Below are 19,107 nucleotides of genomic sequence, written 5' to 3' on the forward strand. Positions count from 1 at the left end.
TGTGAATGTGAGCATGAATGGTTTTCTGTGTCCGTGAGTTAGTCGTGCGACAGACTGGTGACCTGTTGGAGGTGTACCCTGCCTCCCACCCTGAGGCAGATGGGATGTGCTCTAAGCCCAAGCAGAAAGAAATGGATGGATGGATGTTTGCCTGATATCTGTGTATGCTATTGCTGTAGGGGTTATCAAAGGAAAACAATAATACAAAGTAATCTGCCGTGTACAAAACTTGAAGAAGATTTTACTGATCAACTGATCTCAGTCTGAGATCTGATAGATTTAAAAGATTCCATTTTTTTAATATATATATATAACTTCCAATTTTCAGGATAGAGACAGCTACACTTTCTTCCACTAAATAGTTTTGTTCCATCTTCCAGTTCTATGCATAACATTTAGACTTCACTGAAAGCGACTTCCTTTTAGCATGTGAAATGTTAGTTCTGTATTATAGCAACAACTAGCAAGCAAATAGATATGACAAAGACATTAATCCTATGCTTTTCACATATTTATGAATGGGATGCTACTGGAATCACAGGTTGTTCAACCTGGTCATATCTGCTACATAGGAAGGCAGCTGTTGCATTTAAACTACCAATTTGTTGTAAACTAACACTTGAAAGATTACTTTAGCCAGCTACCTCAGTCTTCTCCTTCAATGCCTAAGGTGCTCTAGTGGCACTTTGTGTGGGGGCTTTTCAATAACTAAGCCTGTTTGAATGCTGGAACAATGAACAGGAGCTGCATTACAGGGCTGACATTGCAGTAAAATGCCATCACATTGCCCAAAGGGCTAGACTTAACCCAACTGTGAAATATGCTCCTTTGAGAGCAAGGGGTTTAGGATAAGGAGAGGAAGAAGGAAATTACTTTAATTTATTGTGCTTTAAGGGGCCAGCGTCGATACTGATAGGTGGCAGTGTTGAGTCTGCTTATGTTTGTAAATGGCACTGAGCCAAAATGTCTGTTCTGGTTGATTTAACCCGCCACCTCAGGAGTCTTCTTCAATGACCAAGGTGCTTAACTACTTCTTGTGATTTTTATGTGACATGTAGTTCTTCCAAAGATTATATTCAAATCAGACTAAATGGCATGTAATGTAATTACATGTATTTTCCCCTATGTTATATATATGTCAAAGATGAAAGGCACAGGGCCAACAGCAGGGATGCACCACATTACTCCTTTACCTCTTAAAGAAGAGATAAAGAAGAAGCCCACGAATCCATCACAAATTGTTCTTTTGCAATGTTTTTCCCAAAAGTTTTCAACAGCAAGTTTATCTGCCTCTGCTAGCTTTTTTATCACTCAATTAACGCATAAGAAATATTAAAGGAGCAGAATGGAGAAATGATTTTAGGATAGACGCACTCTAATCACAGCTGCAGTTTCACCCCTGGCCTGTTGATTATGATGCAGCTGCAGGTGCAGCTGGAAAGCCTCCCTGACCTGTGTCACAAGATGAATTGTAATCAACTGTGCAAGGACATCTGGTTCTGAATGGTGTGAGAAAACCAGCGAAATGTCTCAAAAGTGTTTTTTAAAAGGCTGTAGTCTATGGTGATTATTTTTTGGAGGGAAACAAACATGTACAATGGCATCTAATTTGTGCCAATATTTCTATAGATTATGCATCTTGATCATTCTGGTAAATCTTACATATTTTCTTGATCTTTACAAAACTAATTGCACAAGCTTGGATTACTTGTTAAGAGCCAGTGTCTTTTGTTGTGCTAAACTGTGAATTCAGATCAGTTACTAATTTAAAATGTGTTCTATATCCATGATATTGTAGTATATTGTTAGTTCTTAGGATAAATATTAGTAGATGCTTTCATTCTTTCATTTGTTAAATGTATAAAGTTAAATTCCATATTATGGTTTTGATAAGTTGCAACTTGCAAGTACATTAGGACACCTTTTAGATTGTGGATCTGTCTCCTTTGGATTATAGACATGTGTATCTGTTGACCTGACATCAGGACTTTACTTGGTTTGAAAAGAAGTCGCATTGGAACTTCTTGAAGGTAGCATTCCCAGTGAGCCGTGCTGTCAGTGATAACCCAAAGCTCATATCAGAGAGCTGAGGATCAAGCTGCTACCAAGCCAGCTGAGGTAATCTGTCACACCAAGGTAGCCACTGAGACAACGGGTGGTAGAATACAGATATACACAACAACATTCCTACACATATGATTCATCACAACACACATAGACACGTGTTCATTTCTCTGTATGTATAAAGCACCACGACACACACATGCAAAACACAATCCTAAAATCCTGTGGTGAAGCTTTGGTGCCTGGACCAGCTTTAACACTGGACCCAGTATGATGTTTCACTTTATGACTGCTTTCTAAAGCTTCACTCATTATACTAAATTTTACAACCACACCATTTACCACAACAAGATTATCATGTTTGGATTTTAGCAGCTAGTAAGGAAAATATGTGCTTTTCACCAGAGCACACAGAAAAACACCTCTGGTTTCATAACCCTCTCAATTATTTAAACTTTGTGTAAAAATAAACAGCCTACTCACTAATCTTTCATAAAGCAAAACCAAAGTTACTGCAGAGTTTAGTTTTGTAAAAATGTTTTCATATGAATTTAAACAGTAGCCAAAGGGCAAAAAACACTGAAAATTTTCAAAAATTGCTTTAAAAAAGCCCTAAAATTAGAAATTTGATAGAAAAACAACAGACTAACTAAAATATGCAGTTTTAAGCTGTTGAAACAGACACTCTCTTTCTCTCGCTCACACACACACAAACACATACAAATACAGCCTTAGATGGCATCAGGTCCTCCTACTGCTACCATAATAACATTCATAATCATTCAAAACCTTTCACGTGACTACACCTCTGTTATCTGAGAAAATTAGCAGCTAGTAAAAATGGTAAGACAAACAACAAAAAAATATGGGTAATGAGTCAAAATGAATAGGGAAGGTCAATAACGGTTAATAGGTTAATAGGAAGGTTAATAAATAAAAATAATAATAACAACAATAATATTATGCAATTGTTCGACGTTTGAACCAGCAAGAGTGAGTATGTACATAGACTGTGGGGACTATAAAGCGTTCTCTAGTTGTTGCATGTGATGGTACAATGGGAAGTAAATTGTACTGAAGCACTGCAGGTTTCATATCATCACCTGTCCACATTGCTTATCTTTCTGACTGGTGGATGCATCAATACTTATGTCAAATATATATATATATATATATATATATATATATATATATATATATATATATATATATATATATATGTCCTTTTTTACTATATATATGTTGTAAATAAACATTGATGGTCAAAATGAATTGAAATTACCGCTGCTATTTGCATTTAGGTGAAGTCTGAGATTTATTATCATTCTGACCACTTGAGAAAGAGAAATGTGGGAAATAATTTAATAAAGGTGGGTTTAATTAAAGTCAAGGTTTGGTAAGGACATCTAAGTAAAAGCTAATTAAGAACCAAGAACAAAACATTAGTATTAAGACAGTTTAAAAACAAAACAAGCCTTTTTTCCAATTAGAGGCTGCTAACAATAACCCATGGGCAAAGCATTCAGCTGCAGGGTTCTCATAACCCTACAGCAGCGTCACCTTCACCATCAATTCTTTTTCTTTCAGAGCTTTGGAAAGACTGACTAAAAACGTCTTTGAGTTCAAAAAATGCTTCACTGAGCAGAATGAAAAGCAAGTTAAAATATACAAAACTTGGAAAACTTACCAACACATGAACCATCAATCTCCTCATACCCAACACTACAGACACATCTTCCCAGGGGAACCAACCAGTCTCCATCAGCTCCACAGAACAGTTTGGGTGTGTCTCTTTCTTCAGCATGGTCAACACAGGCCCCCCTCACTTCCACCAGTGAAGAAGAGTCCACGCGGGGCACTGTGTCTGGAAATGAGGCCAGGTTCCTCAGTGTAAATGGACATTTCTTATAGTAAACCCTCACAGACACTAATGCAATGCAAGCGCCAATGTCCTGGAAAGCCAGATAAAAGCCTTTCCTGTTTATGGGTCCCACCTCCCGCACCTCCGTATTGAGCTTGAGGATCCGATCTCCAAGATCCATCTGAGTAAAGCTCTCATCAGCAGCAATGGTGTCAATCTTGGTGTACTGCGCAGGCCTGAACTTGACACCATGTGCCTCATCTGTCTCATGATAGAATAGATTGAAGGTCTCCTTGCAGGTGCCAGACACCCAAGGGATTGAGTTACAGTCGCGCAAGGTGAAGCGGAGCTCCACGTAGACCTTCTGGGCTGCCTGTCGTGAAATCCAGTTGGAGCGAAGCCAGTTGTTTTGGTTGGGCTCCATCACATTGCAAACCTGGAAAGTATGGATGGGTCGGTTGTGCTCGTCCATCTCTGTGATTGCATCCCACTAAAGGAAAAATAATAAGAGTGTAGAGGGTCGGGGAGAGAGGAGGAAAGAATGGGGTAAAAATGAGGGAAGAAAAAGAAAGAGTTAGTATTAATTCAAGATCTGCTAGCAGGCCTCACAGGTCATAGCATTCCATACAAAACATGGACAAAATTAACAACATAGTTGCGCAATATTAATTTAGTCCCAAGTGTGGCACTGAAGGAAAACTGTGTGGTCATTTCAAATCCCAAGATTGATGCTATACAGAGCACAGACGCAATCTGGAAGTTATAATAGCTTCCTGCTTCTTTCTGCTTCTTTATGAGACACTTTGTTTATATTAGACTGTATTCAAACCAAATTTGGACAGTAACACATTTAGTTCCTTCAGTGGGCTGGTTTCAGTCATTATGCAAATGTACTGTTTATAAGATTGGGGAAACCTGCAGTCAGCTGAGACTGAAGAAGTCACTTGAATGAGTGACGAAACGTTTCTCCCACAAAACGCTACGTCCAGATGAACAGAATCAACTTTTGGAGAACACATGTAGTTGTTCAGATATTCTTCTCTGGATTAAGGTTAAAGAGAGTGCCAGCAAGACCATCTCAGTCCATACCACATTCAAGTAAAAAAATAAATAAATCATTAACAAACTAACAATCTGTTTTCCTCATATTCCTAGAGGTAGGTTTTTTCCTGGTATGATGTCGAGCTCCAGCTGCCTAGTCATCAGCTCTGCAACTCCCAGGTCACATGATTAGGGAGCATTGCAGCTTTGCAGGGTCATTAGGTTACCTGTCCCCATGTTGATGGGAAAGAAGTTAATGGGGGGTTTTAGCCTCCTGGTTCTGCAGCGCTCTCAGGTTTTATTAGAGTGGGGACTGGCTACATGGGCGACCCCAAAACCACACAACATCGACCTCAAAGAATCAAATTACCTGCCTGGGAAAAAAGGGCTCTCAAATCAGTTCGCTTACAATGCAGCGTCAGACTCTCCACGAGCTGCAGAGTTTGCCCTTGTGTGTGTGTTTGTGTATGTTTGTGTGTATGAGGTTTATATTTAGACTCATATTTACGCCACTTACCTCATAGGTTTTACTGTATATGACGATATATGGGATCTATTTTTACCCATCACTGCTGCTGCTACTGTTCCCATTACTTTGCATACATTTTCCTAGATGAAACACTTATGCATGCATACATAATTTTCAGGCATCGAAAGCTCAATTCGGTCACTGTGACTTCTCCAATGAACCTTGCTTGTGCATTGCAGTATGCACAGCTGTCTACTTCTTTGAGTCAAACACTAAAATCAACACTGTTTTCAGAGATGTGAGAAATATGCTCGAAGGTATGGAAGACCATGTATAAAGCTTTTAATTACCAACACATTAACATAAGTAATTTGACTACATCAAACATACACACATTTCATGTTCCCTTTCTTGGGTCTGGGGGGAGAGATGCCTGTTCTAAACGAGGGCTGGAAAATAGCTCGTTTATAGGCAAACAAAATCCGGAGGGTTGAGATAGCGCTGGTGGTTAATTTACCAATACTATTTGCCTGATAAGCTTGCACATTTAATAAGCTGTTTTTTCACTTAGATAAATATTACCTCTTGATGAGAGTAGTAATCAAAGCCTAATGTTTGCTCTCACATACTCATTATCCTTTTTAATAACATGTTCTAATTCAATCATCCAAAGACAGCAGGTTTTAATCTGCTCTTCGCTCAAGGTGTAAACGTAGCATTACAGTCAAACAAATTGAGTTTGATTAAATGTGATGTTGCCATCAAAAGTACACACTAAATCCAGCTGGACAACGCGTTTCTGTTGGGGCAAGGCATAAAGATAAAAAAAAAAACCCAAAACAAAAAAACAGAACATGAAATACTTAAAATATTGGCATGAAAATATTTCCATGAAGAAGCTGAAATGAGAAAAAAAAATCAAAATATAAACAGAAAGAAATAACTTTGAAAGAAAAATATGGAAAAATGCAGAAATAATAACAACTGACTAGGAAAACAGACTAACAGATAAAAAACGAGAAAACATGGATCATTAGCTTCCATATATACAAAATGTAAGTAGACATATGGAGTTTACTCTTTGTTAAGTCCATATGGATTCACTGGGATTCCAAAGCTTTCAGATATGATTTCAGAACCGTCCTTTGTGATAAAATCTATGCCATGGCTCCAGACAGAGAAAAGCCTCTTAATGACTCCTTTGGGATAATCAACAAACGGAGCACCAAAGGACTATGGAAATGGACATGGAAACTGTTTTCTTTCCTAATACCCACATTTTTTCCCCAATGCTAGGTGACTGCATCACATTATTCTCCCCTTGAAGAGAGGAAATATTTAATCAGTTACTTTTTGTTGTCTGTCTAACATTACTGTCAAATTTTGTGTGATAGTAGAAACTAATAACAACTCGAGCTGATTAAATTTTGGTGAAAATTGGGTCAAGGTCAGAGTCACAACAAATTTCAAAATCAGTGAAAAAGCTTACCCACATTTTTTATGAATCATTTTTAAATTTCACAACAATATACTACTCATTTGAACTTCATCATCATTGTTAGGTCTCAGGGACAACCTTCACCTTAAAAAACCTCGACAAAAAACGCATCGAGTGATATCATATGAAAGGGCATGGGGAGAGCTGTACAACACACTTTTGGTTTCTTCAATACAATACCCAAACGACATAACAATGACCAATGATGCCATAACAGGCTGATGTCATTGTATTGCAATAAAACATCATTAAAACACTAAAGTTTTTGTATAGTCCTTGTCTTTCTGGGGAATTACACTCCCTGAGTGCTCTTGTAAGAATGCACACTTGATACTGACGGCAAGCATCTTTCTGATTCAAGGTCTAGTGATTTAAGATATTATGCAAACCATTCTTACAGTTTTCTTTCTTTCTTTCTTTCTTTTGCCACTGAATCAATTACAGATCATGATGAGTTTGCTCATTTACCACTGGTTGTTGGAATTTCTGAAATCTTCTGTTGGGATGTCAGCTAATGGTGTACTTGCACTGGTCACAGCTGGCCCTGTACGTGCTAGCATGCACTAACACTGTGTCTAAGAATCAGACTGCTGAGATAAACTGTGAGTATGCTCCAGTTTGTCTCAACATTTAAACTGTTTTTCATGCTGCCCTCTCTTTCATGCACACTTTTAAAAATCACCTTTTTTTTTGTAGAACATAATAAGGCTAATATATGATGGTTTTAAAGTGGTAAAACACTGTCCTGTATTATGTCTCACAAATCCTGACAATTATTTAACAGTGATTTTCATGGAGCCATCTGTTACTAAGGAAGTGCTGAAGTTCCATTTCTGAGTAGATGTATACTAGGGTTGTGCCACATTATATACATTTTAACATAATAAAAATCACGTTATATTGTGATATCATTGCTACAGCAATCCATGCTTTTTCGTTTCTTAAAGACAAAGGACACAGACGAGACAACAAGACAAACCCTGGCAAACCCTGACATCAAGAGCCATGTGTCAGCCTATGATAATTTCTTCATTCATGAGCTCCTCAAAGTAGTCCTCCCATCTCCTCAACGCACTCTCTTAATTAGTGCATTGCCATCTCTACCCTTACCCTAATGCACTGTGCATCCTTTCCAGCTCAATCTCTCTGCCTAGCCATGCCATAAAAGTCCTTTTCCTGCAATGTACAAATGTCAATAAATGTTCAGTATTCTTTCTCTATATCAAACAAACTATACTTTGACAGTGTTTGAGGATGGTACAGATCATCCAGTGTGATTAAAACCCTATGCATAGTTTGAAAACGATAAAGAATCATCAACAAACATTTATGACTCTTTTTTTTAAACTTGCTGTCACTCATATTCAAGACTGATGCCCAGCTTACTCTGGTTCTTGCTCCAGCATTTAAAGTTGCTGATTCAATCATCCCTTCGGGTTCTTTCAATCTTATTTGACCACTTAGTCAGCTGTTGACCTGCAGTGGTGTCTGTAGGAAGAAATGTGCATCAGCACAGTTGAACAGTGGTAGGTGCTTTACCTTAGAGGAGCAACTGGAGAAACCCAAATTATACACGATAACGCTGTGTCCTAGTTTAAAGGGTTTACACGTTTGGGATTTTATGTGACTATACCAATGGCTTCTAGCTCAAACCTAAGAAAAACATGTAATTGTTATTTGGTAATTTGACACAATAATGTATTTGTCAGAATTACTAAAACTAATAAACACCTTCAGGCTTTGTAAAGTCTCATTTATGTTAAGGATAAGGATGACATTTGAAGTGGTGTTAAGTGAAGACCCATGTTAAGTGTTGAACAAGTCAGCGACCCATTAAATCTTAATGTATTATGTGTAAATACATGGCTTTAGTGACTGCTAAAAATGACAATTGAACAAGTTCTTTGTGTATGCTTGCACACACAGAGAGAGCAAGGTCAAACATAGCCCTCAGTCTCTCTGAGCAGGATATTTTTATAGCACACCAAGGCACTTCTTTCCTGATTGGACTCATGGTAACAGCTAATATTTCATAAAATATAAAATCCTTTCTATCAGACAGGATTTTTAATGGGGAATTATTGAACAAGAGACATGGGACCGAGGAAGAAAATAGAAAGCAGCAAAGAGAGGACAGACAAAGAGTTAAGAGTTACAAATGTGTGGTGTTCAGGAGATTTAAGAAAACTACTAGAGTTAGCGGCCATTGGAATGAGCCTGAATGGCAATGTAGATAAATCAAAGTGTCCAGTGACTGAAAGATTGAGGCAACGATATCAGAGCGATTCATCTCAGAGGGGCAAAACAATCCATTGTGATAGAAACGCACAGCTGTTGAAATCCCCAACTAAACACCATTCACAGCTGATCCACAAGACCTCCAAGACTTTGACATTTTGTCAGTTAACTGATAATGTCAAGCAGCTTTGTGGTGGCAGCACTTTAAAATAAGTCGCTAGAGATTTGCATTGTGAAGCTGGGAAGCAAAGCAATAACGTGTATTTCCTCTTAATTATTTCAAATTCCAGTGACAGCGTTGCCCCTTTGGGCCAAAGCCTGCAGTCCACTCACCACCTGCAATCCCCATCCACACTCCACTTTATTACTGCGTGTGCTGCTGGTTTGTAATCTCACTGTTGGATGACTTCTTTTTCAAAGTGCCAAACTTTAAGTCTTGGTTGGACACCTCACTACCTTGCCATCCAGCCCTAACATGCATAATTGAAAAATGGCCAGAAAATGTGGTTGATTGATTGCAGCCTGGGACCAAGGCCTTTACAGCCCATCTCTCTCACCCATGCAATCGAGCCAGTCATTTTACTGGCCACTCGCCTGGGGGTGAGCTCCTTTTATTAACACTGTGAAATCCAGAGCCCTATTGAGAGTTACACTTTTAACTACAGTGTCATAACCAGCTTGGCTCATCTTCACTTGAAATGAAATATTTAGTGATCCTAAACATTCCCACTACTCGGTTGGATTTGAGCCTGTAAAGAAAAAAAAATTAAAGACTATTTTAAAATCCAAAGTCCCACTGTGTGAATGATGTGTTATGACCAACTATAAAAGACTTAATAATTATAATACTGACATTGGGCAGGTTAAAGAGCAATGCTTTAATGAGAAGATTAACTTCCTTTTTAGATTTGGTTAAAAACATAGTGGAGTTTTCCAAAATACACTTAATATATGTAGAATCTAAGAAATACTTCCAATTTATTTTCCATATATTCTTTATCTCTCGTAAGCATAACACATATGGTGGAAAAACAGCAAGGCACTAAGGAGATTTTATTCAGAGCACTTAGGTGCTGCACATTTTGTAAGTGTGAACAAACCAAGTAGTGGGAGTTAAGTGGCCACTGGAGATAAAACTAGCAGCTCTTACACGAATACCATGAGATGGTGTCTGTGCATGTGTAGAATTGTAGAAATTTCCTAACAACATCAGATTCAGTCACACAAAAATGTACAGCCTCAACTCCAATGACATGGAACTTACCAAATGTAAGAATTCTTAAATATATTCTTGAAACATAAGAAGCATTTCAGTGACTAAATAATTAACGAATTAATAAATTCAGTCCAATCTATCATGCTAGGACGTTGCAGGGGGATCTAAAAGATTTCAGGGACAAATAACAAAAGTCATATGGGATCCAAACAAGACCCTGACATTAGAGAGAATACGCAGGTGTTCACCTGGGCCACAGGAGACTGTATCTGAATAAATATTCAAAATGTATAACTAAATGTCCTGTTGCCTTGCTCTTTCTACACAGAGAAAGCATTGAGTTTGCTGGTTGAATGCTGCCCACACACACAAACACGTACAAAAAAACGCACACTGTGTCAAAGGAGTTGGGAGCCGATGTTTCCAGTCTCCAAAGACTCCTCTGAATTACAGCAGAGATTGGCAAAAAATGGAAGTGAAAGAGAAAACTGGCCAACATATACACCTACAAGAAGTTATATTTAGTTCCATCATTTCTTCGACACATTTTCATTTCTTTTCTTGTCCAAACATCTCAATGCAAAGCTTTATAAGACACATGCATTACAGTAAGTAATTGTCTCGCTCCCTCGTGTTTCTCTCTGTCTTGTGAAAGAAACTTTTAAATCTGGCTTTTAATAAAAAAGTTTTTTAGTTTACTTCCTTAAGAAATAAACAGTCACTTTACAGTGTATCCACTGATTATTTTTTCTTTAGGGACAAGAAGTGATCAGCTGTTTTGGCAGAAAAAAATCTAATTAAATTCCTATAACAGATTGTTTGGTGCTTTGTAAGAACCAGACTGTTTCTTGAGGTTTGCCGGTGTTTATTTGCAAATGCTGTGAAATTTAATAACATATAATGTTTCTCTTCCCTCTCCTTCCCTCTCTTAATGCCTTACATCTTAACAAATTACTTTGTGTTTCTCTTTCTGTTGTTTTGTTTCTTCTGTCGTCCGTGTCCTCTTTTATTCTCATGCACTCACCTCCTATGAATGTGTGTGTTCGTGTTTTGCCACTGTCACTTGGATTGAGAGATTTATATTTAATTGTAGAGCGTCCCTCTGCAATGGATGAAAAGACACCACCACCACCACCACCACCTCCCACACACACACAGCAGTAATAGTTATTAGAGAGATGGATGAAAAGTCTTAGCTCACTAGGGAATATGATGGCAGATATTTGATGTTAAGAAAAAAGGCACAATAAGAAGAAAGTAAAACAACTAAAAAGGGAAAAAGTAAAAAACAACAGTACAAATTGTTATTTTCAGGCTATTTTTAACACGTGAAAATTAATAATTACTGGCTGAAGCTGCAAGATAAGTGAATAAACTTTTCTCCCCCTTCCTAGTTTAGTCATCATTTAGTCTCAGAAGCTACAGTTAGCATTTTTCTATATTGAAATCACCTCATTAGATCCAACAGCAGGTGAATTACTCACAAAATTATGCTTGCATAATATCTAAACATCTTTCCAAATTTATCTTGCACAAACAGAAAAACAAAATTGGTGTATAGCGTACCTGGGGGCTGCACTGCCCCACATTCAGACCACATGTTTGCACTTTTGTCTGTGTGTATGCATAAGGAGAGAAGTGTTTTTGTGTATATGTTCACATAGTGTATCTCTATGTGTGTGCATTAGGAGTTGGTCTATAGAGGGCTCATTATGGACAAGTGCCCAAGCTTAATTTGAGAGATTCCGTCAATATCTGGCAACCTCAGTGGGCCATTGTACTCAACTGTGTGTCAACAAGAAAATCAATACTTTGATTGGAGAATTATGGAAACTGATTTTCACTGTGTGCTTTAAAACTTCCAATTAAATTACTGATTGTGTGCCAACAAGGAATACTGGCAATACGTGCCACTGAACAAAAAACTGCTTAACAACACTGGACATGTCATAAAATCTTTTATATTGACACTGTAGAGGAAATGAAGGAGCTGTGCTATTTTCCATGTGACTTCCTAGTGGTGCAACTATTTATCATACCTACATAGTCAATAGTAATAATGTTAAGTGTGCATCATGACTGTTCTCATTTCCCTGTTAACTTCTTGTCAATGATTTTCAGATATGCAGTGGGAGCTCAAACCTTATAAGACATTACTTGGCAAATGTGCGTGTAGGAATGGAACTCACTCAAGAAAATTAAATGGTCTTTAACCTTCCAGCTCATCAACAGGATGTTCATGAGGTGTCCAATTGTACCCATGTAAGAACACCATATGTAATTGATTGATAAATTCACTATAAGCAAGTGGACATACTGTGGTTTCCTTCTGCGTCCTTTACCCAGGTAATACCCTTGTCTCACTTAAACAGACTGTTTCCAGTAATGAAAATCAATCTGAAGGGGACTAACTCCTTTTGCGTGTTGTGTGAGAACAACTTAGGACAGTGTTTAATGTTGATTCTTCTGACATTCATGTGAGAAAACAGATTTTCTGTGTAAAGTATAAATCGTATGATCGTACAATGTACATAAAAAATCAAAAACAAAACACAGAATTGTACTAATACTATTATTTACTAACAGATATTTTCAGGGATCTCGTGTCATTTTGTTGTTGTCACATCTAAAGTGACAACAGCCTGTTTTCATTTTACAATAAGGCACCATTCATTTGGACTGGTTCACTGTGTGAGTGGCAATAAACTGAACAACCACTGTTCAGATTGCGGATAAGAATTTGTATAAAGTAAGGTGTTTTCCCCAAAACCCACTTGTAGTAATGGATAAATGACTATAAGAAAGAAATCCAACATCCACCCTATCAAACACCTTGGCAATAAAATATCTTCTATAGAGATGCGCAGTCTGATGAGGGCATCAGATATTAGTTGGATGCAGGCTTAAACAGCTGGACCGGTTATCTGGGACATTTTTGTGACTCGACAGGATCGGTCTATTTAATCCCACGTTATTCTTTGTTCTATTTGCAGCATTTTGTGACTTTACTGACAGCTATCTCTGTGCTCTGCTTGTCAGCTTTTCTCTCTTTATTTCATTCGTTATATTAGACTCAGCAGTTGTTGATAAACTTTTATGTTAGCTTTTACGGGAGGTTAACAAGTTGCTGAAAACTTAATTAGTATTATCTTCGCCTAATCTGCACCGCCAGGAAAAAGAGGACTCTCAGAAAAACAAATGACAGCAAAGCACGGCAGAGATTTTCACGCTGAACTGAGATGACACAAATTCGAATAAACTAATTTGCTTTTTCTTTGTCACAGTATTACTGAATATTTTTGTATTACATAGCACTTGTATTCATTTCAATATGTATTTATTTGTTATATTTTCTCCCCCTCCTGATGATGTAAGACTCCTCTAACAAGACTGAGCTGTCATGTTTTCAAATTTCAACAGAGGAAAGAGGCTTTTATTTTTTTTCTCTTCCTCGAAGGGTGCTTTCACCCCGAAGCATCATGGCTGTCTCATACAAAGACCAAATGGGATTGCCATTTTCATGAGATCATTTCAGCGGGTTGTAGAGGCCAGTGCTCAGAAAGGCAGAAAACCAGCCATCATCCTTGATTACAACACCAACAAAGCAGGCGTGGATGAGAGGAGAGAAGACCAGCCTGCTGGTCTCTTGTCATATAGCACAACATAATAGATATCACTACCTAGAATGTCAATTTGATATGTAGGGAGCTAAACTCTGAACCTAAAACTAGAGGACATGCCAGAGCTACTGGAGACTGCTCGCATGGAAGGAGCAAAAGAAGGACGGAGATTCTACTTCTTTCATATAAGTAAATATAAATATCTCTTAAATCAATATAAATATAAATAAATACATATAAGGAAATATAATATGTCATATAGAAGCATATAGTGTAATAATTTCAAATGTGGTTTAGCTCAATTATTTTTAGTAACTCAGTTTGCAAACAGATCCTAACATTGTTACCAATAGTTCTGTTCCCCCACAAAATATAATGAAATCTGCCCCCAAAATATGAGTCACCTGCTGCAGTGACCCCATCTGCTGATACGTACCCTGCCTTCTGTATGATTGAAACCACTGATTCATAAATTAGACGTATTTTTGATCAAGTTCTTCTTAGATATCTGTTTGACAGTGTTTTTTTAGTGAGTGATTAATCAGTTAAACCGAGAAAGGCCAACATTACTCTTCCACACAATCTCTCTCAAACACAGTATCCCGTTGCCTGTCAACCACATGCACCTAAATCAATAGGAGCAATAGAACAGCGGTGAGCAAATGAAATCCAAAGACCCCATGCTCCTTTCATTCTTGCATCCATCACAGTGGAAGGGTAGTGAGAAGGGTGGAACCAGTGCTCCGCAATCTGTCATCCCTGTTGTGCTCTCACAAAAAGGCATGGTGTTGGTCATGTCCTGAGTGATCCAAGTCGAAGACAGAAAGTAAAGACAGAGTTCAAACTGTGTAACATCTGGAAGACTGCTGATGTTGGGTTAATGCATGAAAGTCATGTCTAGTTACTCTGTCTTGTGATATTTTTTTAAAGACAATGGATTACACCTAAGTGTACGGTAGTTCAATGCAGTCTTGCACACATAGGTTGTATAATAGTCACGACCTCTAACCTATTGATTCATGTTTCTGAACATGTACAGTTATACAGGGTTTTTTTCCGAGCTCATTTTTTTAGCAGACAGGTGTCATATGTAGCGAATTGTACCCATGTATACAAAATGAAAGGCCAAAACAAAAACACATTTGGAGGTTGAAGGGATTTGGTAGTGAAGCGAATCATCTCATAGCTAACACAAATCCAAAAACAGTTAATGCAACACATTTGTTAAATTCCTGGATTTGTTTAATTAACCAGTGTGTTGGTGTAAAGATGCAAAATTACAAAGAAAAAAAACAAACAAAAAATCTGTCATTTTTCAATTTGGTTTTGGTGAATATAGGCTAACTCTTAGACTATTTACACTTTTTAAAATGGGCACAGCTCCACTTTAACAACCTTCTCTGGACAAGTAATAAAAAGTAAAGAGAAAAAAGAAGACGCTTCAGCAAACTGAGTAAACCATCTCAACACAGTCAGACCAAGGCAAACAAAACCGCCCGCTTCTTAAACTGCACCACCAGGGTTATTACACTTTTCGCCCTTTGTGTCACTGTGAACGATCTTTTCACAGTATGCTTATACACACTTTGGGCTTTGAGGTAAACAACACAATGCTATGTTAGGGCACTGCAGGCACTAGAGAAAGAAGAGATAGCAGTTTCAAATTTCTACGTGTATTAAAACTGCCAGTGTCTGAAATATTACACACAAGGTAAGACAAGAGGGGAGAGAGAAACTGAAAGACCGAAGAGAAAGAGCAGTTACACTGTATATGGTAACTACACCACAAACCAGATCAATAAGTAAACTCACTATAAGGTTTAATTGATTTCCACATAATACAACTCTAAAAATGAGTGTGGCTTGTAAATTCATATGTGTATGCCATTAGAAAGAAATTACAGTGGCTGGTTGTGGTTGTCATTTTTATAATGGAAATTGTGTCATTTAATGTGAAATTGAAAAGATGAGACGGCTGCCAAAGCTGCATGCTTATATGTTCAATATATATGACTCTCCCACTACCTTATGTCTTTATTTCTAACTGTTATTATAGCACCTATTACAGCTCCTATTATGGCTCTTGAAGGTCGTAATCTAACATGTGGCCATGCCAGCTATAAGTTACTCTTTCAGCTGTTTTATTACAAATATTAAGGATGAAAAGCTCTATCTGTACTCTTTTATTTGATGAGAAAAAAACACATTTGTATTTTACCACGCTGGATTTCTTCAAGTCCAGAGTCAAAGCGAGTCACCGCAGTCCTTTAAGAAAGAAGAGCTCTGAATCAAACACTGTGCTGAAGTGTCCTCGAGAAAGGTAACATTTTGGAGGTCTTGGTGTGCTGCTAAATGGGGCCTCTGAACTCCCATTTGAGACATGTAGTGCTTCACTTCAGAGCTACAGTGGAGATGCTGGCTTTTAAATTTTGTCACGTCTTCAGCAGGATCTGCAATATTTTCTTAAAAACTCACATTTACTTTTAAATAGCTTTAAAATGCAAATAATCAAAAGGACTTCCTCCTTTGATGCAACAGGAAAAAAAATCTTGTTTTAAACATGGCTTTTAAATTAAGTATATCCAGCACATGCAATTTCATGTTTAAGTAGATACTAGTGCTATGAAATTATTTATGTTTTCATAATATACTGAAGCCTAATGGCTACATGTTGTAGTGGTTAACACATTGCACATTAAAGATCCCTGGTTTGAGACTGGGAGGAGATGCAAACCCAGCCCCAGACGGTTACAAGTTAGTGTACTCTTTGTACCAGTCCACAGGCAGGATAAATGGAAGGCTGCACCTGGAAAAACATCTATAAACTGCACTGCATCTAAATATGTTGATCCATTTGCTGTGTGGGAAATAAGGGAAGAGCCAAAAGTATCTTCTAATGTACTGGAGCCTATTCATAATTAAATGATGTCTTTCACTCAGCTTTCATCTTCAGATGCTTCCACATCTAACAAACTATGAGAGTTCATAGTTATTATAACACATTTCACTGTGTGTTTAGTCATCAAAACCCACATCCTGGTAAAACCCTACCTAACTGCAGGATCAACACTGGTTAAGTGTATGAACCATTCCTCCTTTCAGCCCCTTATTCTCTATCTCATTTGCCTAAGCGGTGATATGTCACTCCCCTCCACACATGCTGATTGTGTCTCATCTCAGCTGACACAGACCAGAGACCTTTATTTTTTCTTCCTCAACAGCCCAGACAAACTATGCGTGGGAAAACGGGGGAGAAAGAGCTTGTCATTTTACATATCTATTTTTGCCAGAGAGGCAGACAAGCAGCCTGGAATGTCAATGTGCGGCTCAGCAGCCTCTGACTGATGTGAGATCACAGTGATGGCTGCACACAGTGGTACAACGAACACACACATACAGACTTTGTCAGTGGGTGAGGTAGCAGGGTGCAACCATAGACAGCTTAGATAAGAGCGGGTCACCCAGATAGAGGAGAGCATGCTGTACAGATACACAAATATTGTCGACATAGAACGTACATTCAAGCTCATGCTTCTGTTATAGTTTACACAAAAGTATAGCCCTCACAAAAAGGTACTGACTTTAAGGGTCTCAAATAAATAAAAAATAAGATGCAATTCCTAGATCGCATGCCTTAATGAAATGTATATACCTTTAAAAAAAGTTTTTTAAGGACTATTTATAGACCACCACTCCACCGATGAGTGAGAAGCAAGGACCTAACTGGTGTCAATAACAGCCAAACACTGAAGTAGCTGATAAAGACAAGTTTGGCATTTCAATCTGTAGAAAAGGTCACCGCTATCTCATTTCTTTCTTATCTCTTTCTCCCAGTCTCAGTTCAATTAAATTCAAATCTGCTTTATTGGTTTGACACAAGAACAGTGTGATGCAGAAACAGAATTGTATTGATTGAGGTATAGTAATATTATGCTGACATGATGTACTGATGATGGATGTAAGATGAAATGAAAAAACAAAGTCAATAAAATGTGATGGTTATAGCACAAAGGATGGACATTGTACATAGCAACAGTTTACAGTGAAGGTTAAGGCCTCAGCTTTTTATAGGCCATTGTAATAATACTAATACTGCTATTAGTAACTCTTAAAAATCAATACCTCAGAGTGTACCTAAAGGCAGCATTCTTACAAGATGTCCAGAAATAATTAAACAGACGCAATAACTCGACTGCTAGACTAAAACAATAAATATTTATTGAAATACAGTGTTTCATTTAGTTAATTGTAATATCCTCTCTCTGCAGACAAACTGGATGAAACACAGACAAACACCCCCACAACACATTGCCTCTTCCCTGTTTACACAGTCTGCTGGTCATTGTTAAGAGGAGGCTGTCAGAGAGACACAGAGAGCGGGGAGAGTATAGAGAGGTAGAGAGAGAATAAAGAAAGGAGAGAAAGATATCAAGAGAATGGGTAGGGGGAAGATGAACAATAGCAGGTTCACAGGACAGTAAGATAGAGCAGACGGATAGGGAAAAAGAGGAAGTGAATGCTGGGCTACATGCACCAGTGTGTGAGGATGCTCTACTAATTTAAATAAGTGTTGTAATAGTTGAAAGCCAAGTTGTCCCTAATAAGAAAAGGAAAATGCTGACAGTATTAGGAGAGGGATGTTTTGATTAAATTTAATGGTGCATTTACACCAAACAAAAAAGAGTTTTACATGCAAACATACAATTACAAAAATTTGCACAAGATGCAGATTTGCATCTGCATGAACTGAACCGAACACTAACTGAGGCATTTTGGGGGCAGCTGGAGTAAAACAGGTAATTACATAAGTATTTGGACACTTACAGAATTTTTCTGGTAAATACCATAAGCTCTGTGTTTTTTTGCCATCTCTTATCTGGCCTTACTGTTTTTGCATGTAACCAGGGGTTTGCACTTTGCTGTAAACCCTCTCTATTAAATTGCGTGAAGACCTCTTTGATGAAGACTATGAAAGCGTTCTTTACTTGTCTAAGACAAATAAAATTATAATCCACTTTAGTTATACTCTGTGGTGTTTCAGGCCTTTTGGTGTTGCTTCGCCCAGCAGTGCATTTAATCTTTCTGTGAATGTACCAGATT

At 37.9% G+C, this 19,107-nt stretch overlaps 1 protein-coding gene across 1 annotated transcript in view; it reads right to left on the reverse strand.

The window, feature by feature from the left end:
- LOC309691352 (ephrin type-A receptor 6-like) overlaps positions 1–19,107 on the reverse strand; it is a 183,806-nt gene that overhangs the window by 136,296 nt on the left and 28,403 nt on the right. The window contains exon 4 of the mRNA XM_082508968.1: positions 3,752–4,415. Coding sequence (XP_082365094.1) covers positions 3,752–4,415 — 664 coding nt within the window. The remainder of the gene's footprint in view (positions 1–3,751; positions 4,416–19,107) is intronic.

The sequence above is a fragment of the Aulonocara stuartgranti genome (assembly GCF_965226115.1).
Source record: "Aulonocara stuartgranti genome assembly, chromosome: 16".
NCBI classification, from domain to species: domain Eukaryota; kingdom Metazoa; phylum Chordata; class Actinopteri; order Cichliformes; family Cichlidae; genus Aulonocara; species Aulonocara stuartgranti.